The following is a 7679-nucleotide window of genomic DNA, read 5'->3' as shown; positions in this document are numbered from 1 at the left end:
GTTCTAAAAGCTGTTGTAGGTCTTCATAGAACCATTCAACTTCAGCTTCTTCAGCATTACTGGTTGGGGCATAGACTTGGATTACTGTGATATTGAATGGTTTGCCTTGGAAATGAACAGAGATCATTCTGTCGTTTTTGAGATTGCATCCAAGTACTGCATTTTGGACTCCTTTGTTGACCATGATGGCTACTCCATTTCTTCTGAGGGATTCCTGCCCGCAATACTGGATATAATGGTCATCTGAGTTAAATTCACCCATTCCAGTCCATTTCAGTTCGCTGATTCCTAGAATGTCGACATTCACCCTTGTCATTTCTTGTTTGACCACTTCCAATTTGCCTTGATTCATGGACCTGACATTCCAGGTTCCTATGCAATATTGCTCTTTACAGAATCAGACATTACTTCTATCACCAGTCACATTCACAGCTGGGTATTCTTTTTGCTTTGGCTCCATCCCTTCATTCTTTCTGGAGTTATTTCTCCACTGATCTCCAGTAGCATATTGGGCACCTACTGACCTGGGGAGTTTCTCTTTCAGTATCCTATCATTTTACCTTTTCGTACTGTTCATGGGATTCTCAAGGCAAGAATACTGAAGTGGTTTGCCATTCCCTTCTACAGTGGACCACAGTCTGTCAGATCTCTCCACCATGACCCGCCCATCTTGGGTTGCCCTACGGGCATGGCTTAGTTTCATTGAGTTAGACAAGGCTGTGGTCCTAGTGTGATTAGATTGACTAGTTTTCTGTCAGTATGGTTTCAGTGTGTCTGCCCTCTGATGCCCTCTTGCAACCCCTACTGTATTACTTGGGTTTCTCTTACCTTGGGCGTGGGGTATCTCTTCACGGCTGCTCCAGCAAAGTGCAGCCAATGCTCCTTACCTTGGACGAGGGGTATCTCCTCACTGCCACCCTTCCTGACCTTCACCATGGGATAGCTCCTCTAGGCCCTCCTGTGCCTGGGCAGCCATGGCCTGGGGTTGGTCCTCCCGGCCACTGCCCCTGGCTTCGGGCATGGGGGCGTGGGGTAGCTCCTCCAGCCCACCCGCCACCCTTGGCCTTGGGCTTAAGGGCATGGGGTATCTCCTCCCGGCCGCCCCCCCCCCCGACTCGGAAGTGGGGTAACTCCTCTTGGCCACCGCCCTTTGGGCATGGGGTCCTCTTGGCTTCTGCCCCTGACCTCGGACGTTGGGTAACTCCTCTTGGCTGCATTTTAGCGCGCACGTTGCAGCCACCTGGAATTTAGAAAGATGGTAATGATGACCCTGTATGTGAGACAGCAAAAGAGACACAGAGGCACAGAACAGTCTTTTGGACTCTGTGGCAGAGGGCGAGGGTGGGATGATTTGTGAAAATGGCATTGAAACATGTATATTATCATATGTGAAATGAATCACCAGTCCAGGTTTGATGCATGATACAGGGTGCTTGGGGCTGGTGCACTGGGATGACCCAGTAGGATAGGATGGGGAGGGAGGTGGGAGGGGGGTCCAGGATGGGGAACACGTGTACCCCCATGGTGGATTCATGTCAATGTATGGCAAAACCAATACAATATTGTAAAGTAATTAGCCTCCAATTAAAATAAATAAATTTATACATTTAAAAAGAAGAAACATGTATATTACTATATGTAAAATAGATGACCAGTGCAAGTCCAATGCATCAAGCACGGCACTCAAAACCAGTGCTCTGGAAAACCGAGAGGGATGGAGTGGGAAGGGAGTGGGGAGGGGGGTTCAGGATGTGGGGGTCACATGTACACCCATGGCTGATTCATGCTAATGTATGGCAAAACCCACCACAATATTGTAAAGTAACTATCCTTCAATTAAAATAAATAATTTTAAAATAAATAAATAAATAAAACACACGCACAAAAACCCACCTCAGATCAAGGGTCATCTCCTCCAGGACTCCCCACTTTGAAGAGATAGTCCTTTTGCATGATCTTGTGGCACTGTATCCTGTGACATCACAGCCTGCATATGACATTACACACCCTGTGTGCATGCATGCTAAGTCACTTCAGTCATGTCCAACGCTGTGTGACCCTGTGGACTGCAGCCTGCCAGACTTCTCTGTCCATGGGATTCTCCAGACAGGAATACTGGGGTGGGTTACCATGCCCCCCTCCTCCAGGGGATCTTCCCAACCTAGGGATTGAATCCACATCTCTTACATTGGCAGGCGGGTTCTTCACCACTAGCGACGCCTGGAAATCCCATTATATACACCGTGCTGTGCTGTGCTCTGCTGTGCTGCTGCTTAGTTGCTCAGTCATGTCTGACTCTGCAACTCCACGGACTGCAGCCCGCCAGGCTCCTCTGTCCATGAGGATTCTCCAGGCAAGAATACTGGCATGGGTTTCCATGTCCTCCTCCAGGGGATCTTCCCAACCCAGGGATTGAACCCAGGTCTCCCACATTACAGGTGGATTCTTTAGTGTCTGAGCCTCCTGGGAAGCCCAAGAATACTGGAATGGGTAGCCTATCCCTTCTCCAGGGGATCTTCCTGACCCAGGAATCAAACCTGGTTCTCCTGCATTATAGGCAGATTCTTCACCAGCTGAGCGACCAGGGAAGCCCCATTACATAACCTAGTGATTGGTTATTTACGTGTCTGTCTCTCCCTTTAGATTTCCAACTCTTAAAGGCAGGGACTGTGACTGTCTGAATGCTCATGCTTAACACAAAGCTTCCTGTCACATAGATCTCCAGCATGCTTTTGTTGAAGCAATGAATCGTCCTTGCTACCTCTCTCTCCCTCATGCCCTATGGCCTGCCCTTCCTGAAATCCTACCCACATCAAAAGACTCCTCCAATACATTGATTACTCTCCATCTTTACCACTCTGCTTCAAGCCACCATCCTCTATCAGGTGGACCTACATAACAGCCTTCTAATTGTCAAAATTACTTTAACCCCAGCAATCTAGTTCCGATATAAGAGCTGGTGGGGGAGGGGGGGCTGGGGTTGGGTCTAAAATAGAGAGCTCATCATGTCACTCACTAGCCAGAAAGTCTTTAGTGGTATCCATTAAAAGCAGCTCAATAAAAAGCTTGAGGGACATTAAAAATCTTAATTTTAGTAAGAAAAATTCCTACAAACTTATACCCCAGGATGATTTAACCTCTAAAACACATTAAGAACTACTATAGGGCTGTAAGGTGCCTCCTTAACATTTAACAAAGAAAAATAGTTCTTCAGTATCTAGAGCTAACTCATTTTCTCTGCCTTCTGTGCTTAATAATGCCTCAAACTTTTTGGTTCAAATCTGATAGAATATTTGATGTCATGGAGAAATAAAGGATTAAAAGTCTTTTCATAGTATTTGTAGCCAGGAGCTCATGTGTCACCATGGTGAGATTATGCTGTCAGGATATGACATAGAATGATTATGAAGTCATAGGCCCCTAAAACAAGCTGAGTCATGTTAAATTCAGCAGTTTCCTTGGGAGAGGAAACAGGACAACAAGGTCCTGGACATGAATCTCTTCATTTATGTCCTCCTTTTATCAATTTGGACAAGTAGTTGTTTAGATAGAAATGAAAGCAATGGATCTGCTACTGCAGGTATGTCCCTAACCTTAAAACCTAGAAATTATGATCTATTATGTTAAATGTATTCCAGTACTTAATTAGACAAGCTAGCTGTGTGTAAGAAATCTGCTGTTTATTCTACTTTACTATGAGAAGGTCTTCGAGAATTTCTAGGACAACACCTGAAAGTTTTACTTCTATGTAAACATTCCAAACATAGAAACATGAAGAGTACAGCCTTACTGTCCCCTTTCATTCCCCTTCCCCACCCAATCCACCAACCCCTGCACCTCCCCCACCAGCCACATCAGAAAATTCTATGTGAATGAGTCTAGCATGGTACCTAACACATAGTAGGTTTCAAGAACTGTGTTTTCTTGTCCCATCCCTTTTCCCACCATACACGTTCACACACACATCAACACTCCAGTGCATTCACACATTCAAATACCTAGGTAATGGGTTGAACAAGCCACGATGTGGGGTAACCTAGGTAATTATACTGATTAGCCAAAGACAGCTCCCAGATTTGGCTTGTAGACTGTGACTGGCTGGGGAGGTGATAGAGGGAGGAAAATGACAGTGGTTATCATGCTTAAAGAAATAATTGATGATGAGATTTGACTTGGATCTGCAGTAACAAACCCCCATCAAAATGGAAGCAAACTTGGTTCCCAAGCACATGTTCTGATGATACATGTTCTTTCATAGTAACTACACGTGCTGAATTCAAGCAGACCAAACTGCAGGAATTATGGCGACGTCTACTCATTATTGTAATTGGTACCCTTATCACTGGCTATATGGTCACGTGTACCTGCTTGCTTCACTATAGCTGTGATAGCGAGGAAGCCCATAAAGCAGCCAAGTAAGTCTTACACCTTTGAATAAAAGTACAAGGTTGGGGGAGGCACGTGTTCTTCACTATACTCTGTAACTGTAAGAGCGGGGAAGTCCCCAAAGCAGCCACATTAAGTCTTACACCTTTGAACTAAAAATACAAAGTGGCGGGGTGTAGGGGTGAGGTGAGGAGGTGGGTGTGCACGCGCATGAAGAACTGTACCTGCACACGCATGCGCACTCACACGTAAGCGGGTTCACTGTTGTTTTGTTACTTACCATTAACTTTAGACTTCAGAAGAGCTACCAACATCTTGTGGGCTGGATATGTTCACTTAAATGAAGCTCTTAAATTATCTCAAGTACATTATCAACTTTAGCCAAAACTATCTCCTATTCAGGGTTCACTTGAGCCCCAGGCTGCTAATTTCATTGTAAGTTGAGTCTATGAAAAGAGGGAATGACTATCTAAATAAGACAGAATCAAAATCTTCTCAGGGGAGGAGTTGGGTCTCTGCATTCCAAAGATAGTAACACATTTTGGATAATCTATCGTTTTGAGATGTAATAACATGAAAAATTTTCAACTGTGTTCAGTGATTCTAGTCCCTGGCTTTAATATAGGAGGATTAGGCTGGCACTTGGTATACTGGGTCTCTAAAAATTTCCCAATCCAAGGACTGGTGACTGAAATATACCACTGTTCTATTCCTTCAGTTTTAGAGTTAGCTTGTGAGGATTAATATGTATGGTTACAAACCTTGATGGTGTAAATATGATAGGAAAACAATGAATTTGGTCTAAGACTTTTTTATGTGACAGGTTGTGACATTTGTGCCTCAGTTGCATATCAAGTTGTGGCTTTTTTGTGAAAACTATAATTTCTGGATTAGATAAATTCTCTCTCTCCCTCTCAACAGTAGATTTGAAACAAGTTTGTGTCATTGCGTATATAGACTATATGGTTATACATTGTGGTTGACACAGCAAAATTAAGAAAAAGAAAAAGAAAAGCATTCAACACGAGTTCAAATCTGTAACCTGACTCATAGTTTTCACCACACTCTGATTCTTACTGTGTTCAATTTTCCTGCTAGAGCCACAAAAAGACCACAAGTCTAAATTGACACAATAGCCCATATTTTCTGGTAACAGCAATCTTACTCCTCTGATTTAAATTGTCATATTCCAAATCCTCTGTATTTTCAGGGACAAGAAAGAAGATATCACCATCAAGGCATCCAGGTCATCTAAAATATCATTTACTGACTCCAAGTCACCGACTGCTGGTCTGGGTGATCCAGAAAGACAATCCGTGGTATCCAGAATAGATAAGTCATCTGGGCCCTCAAGTCCACGAAAAGTTCCTTCAAGTGCAGAAAAGTTAGTCAGGCCCTCGAGTCAAAAAAAACCATCCAAGCCATCAGCTCCCAAAAAAGTGTTAGGATCACCCCCCCAGGAAAAGTTGCATAGAACACGCAGTCCAAAAAAGGCACATAGGCAGGCTCATGCCCATAAGCCAGTCAGTCAGGTCAGTCCATCCTATCCAGAGAAGGCCATCAAGTCAACTTGGCCACCAAGTCTACAGTGTCGGGTCAAGCCAACCAAAACTCCTCTACCCTATCCAAAGAATCAAATCTTCCCTGAGCAATCAAGTGTAGATAAACTGACCAAACGCCAGAGATATCTTAAACTAAAATGCCCAGCTAGTGCAGGTAGGGCAGAAATATTATCTAGGCCTCATCCAGTGAAGTTTTGTCGATGCTACAAGGAAAAGTGCCTTGTTTGCAGAGCTGTTTCTGAGCCGTTCATCACTCATGTTTCAGACGCCAATAAAAAGCATGTTCCAGTTACACTGTTTTCACGCGAATTGAAGCACTTTTACAAGTCGTATAAAAAGAAACAACCCATATACAACACACTGTATGGCAACATGAGTGACAGTGATATCACAACATACAACAGTGATGGTGAGAGTGACAGGGAGGTGATTATAATGTGCAATATAAAATGCAAGGAAGACATGTTTAAAAACTCCCAAAATAATTAAGGGATCAAAAGAAAGACCACCCATGCAGAAGCAAGCTTCTATGAATTATTATATGCTCACCATATTTAAGAACCTGGTAGAGGAAAACTCCACTTGGTATCACTATTGAGATTAGACTTATATCCATCTCGAGGCAATTTACTTGAAAAATAGTAAATAAATGTGTGACATAACAACTGATTTTGTTGTAATTATTATTGTATTTTAGAGGTATAAATCTCTTTGGGAGGTATCTTAGATCTACTTGGGCAAATTCTGGAGATGGTGAGGGACAGGGAAACCCAGCCTGCTGCAGTCCATGGGGTCACACAGAGTTGGACACGACTTGATGGCTGAACAACAACGTAGATCTGGTCACTTGGATGGGCTTCCCAGCTGGTGCAGTGGTAAAGAATCCACCTGCCAATGGAAGAGATGTGGGTTTGATCCCTGGGTTGGGAAGATCCTTTGGAGGAGGAAATAGCAACCCACTCCAGTAGTCTTGCCTGGGAAATTCTATGGACAGAGGAGTCTGAAGGGCTACAGTTGATGGGGCCGATAAAAGTTGGACACAGGCGCAGGGTTAAATGTGAACCACAGTCACACACACACACACACACACACACACACACACACACACACACACAAATATAGAAAGGTATTACAAGATGGGTACCCTGGGCTCCTCTTTCCCTTGGATTAGCCCTCAATTGAAGTCTCAACCCAACTATCTTTTAAATTTTGACAGAGTGTCCTCACAGTCTAAGACTGTCTTTCTCTGGTGCCCAGTGTGTGGCAGAAACGGCTCTGTGTGCTTGATTCTGGCTGCGTTGGGGAAATTCCTGATAGTTATTTCCTTTTTTAAAACATATTTATTTGACCATGCCAGTTCTTAGTTGTGGCATGCAAACCCTTGGCTGCAGCATGTGATTCTCTGACCAGGGATAGAACCCAGACCCCCTGCATTGGGAGTGTGGAGTTTTAGCCACTGAACCACCAGGGAAGTCCCAATACTCATTTCTAATACCACTGCCTCTGATGACTGCTACCAAAGTAAGGGTCCAGGCTCCAGCCCCCACTCTCAAGGTTTTTGATTCTTTTGGTTACCCTTCAAATTGATAAAGAGAGTTTGCCCTGTTGTGCATTCTCAGAATGGCCCAGATAGAGGTCGGATATCTACCCATTTTCTTCACAGGGTACCTTCTTACTTAGAATCCAGAGGGCTGGGAGGCCAGGGGAAAACCTTGGAGTTATATTTTCTAG

The 7679-nt window shown here is 44.0% G+C and overlaps 1 protein-coding gene across 1 annotated transcript; it reads left to right on the top strand.

Annotated features, from left to right (window-relative positions):
* Nucleotides 1-3458: 3458 nt before the first annotated feature.
* Nucleotides 3459-6600, top strand: LOC139181241 (uncharacterized protein CXorf66 homolog). The gene is made up of 3 exons (XM_070784144.1): nt 3459-3580; nt 4259-4415; nt 5597-6600. The coding sequence occupies exons 1-3, from the start codon at nt 3493-3495 to the stop codon at nt 6435-6437; spliced, it is 1086 nt and encodes a 361-aa protein (XP_070640245.1). The 5' UTR covers nt 3459-3492; the 3' UTR covers nt 6438-6600.
* Nucleotides 6601-7679: the final 1079 nt, after the last annotated feature.

This window comes from Bos indicus, chromosome X (assembly GCF_029378745.1).
Source record: "Bos indicus isolate NIAB-ARS_2022 breed Sahiwal x Tharparkar chromosome X, NIAB-ARS_B.indTharparkar_mat_pri_1.0, whole genome shotgun sequence".
Lineage (NCBI taxonomy): Eukaryota > Metazoa > Chordata > Mammalia > Artiodactyla > Bovidae > Bos > Bos indicus.
The sequence above is the reverse complement of the archived record's forward strand: the minus strand, read 5'-3'. Positions and strand labels throughout refer to the sequence as shown.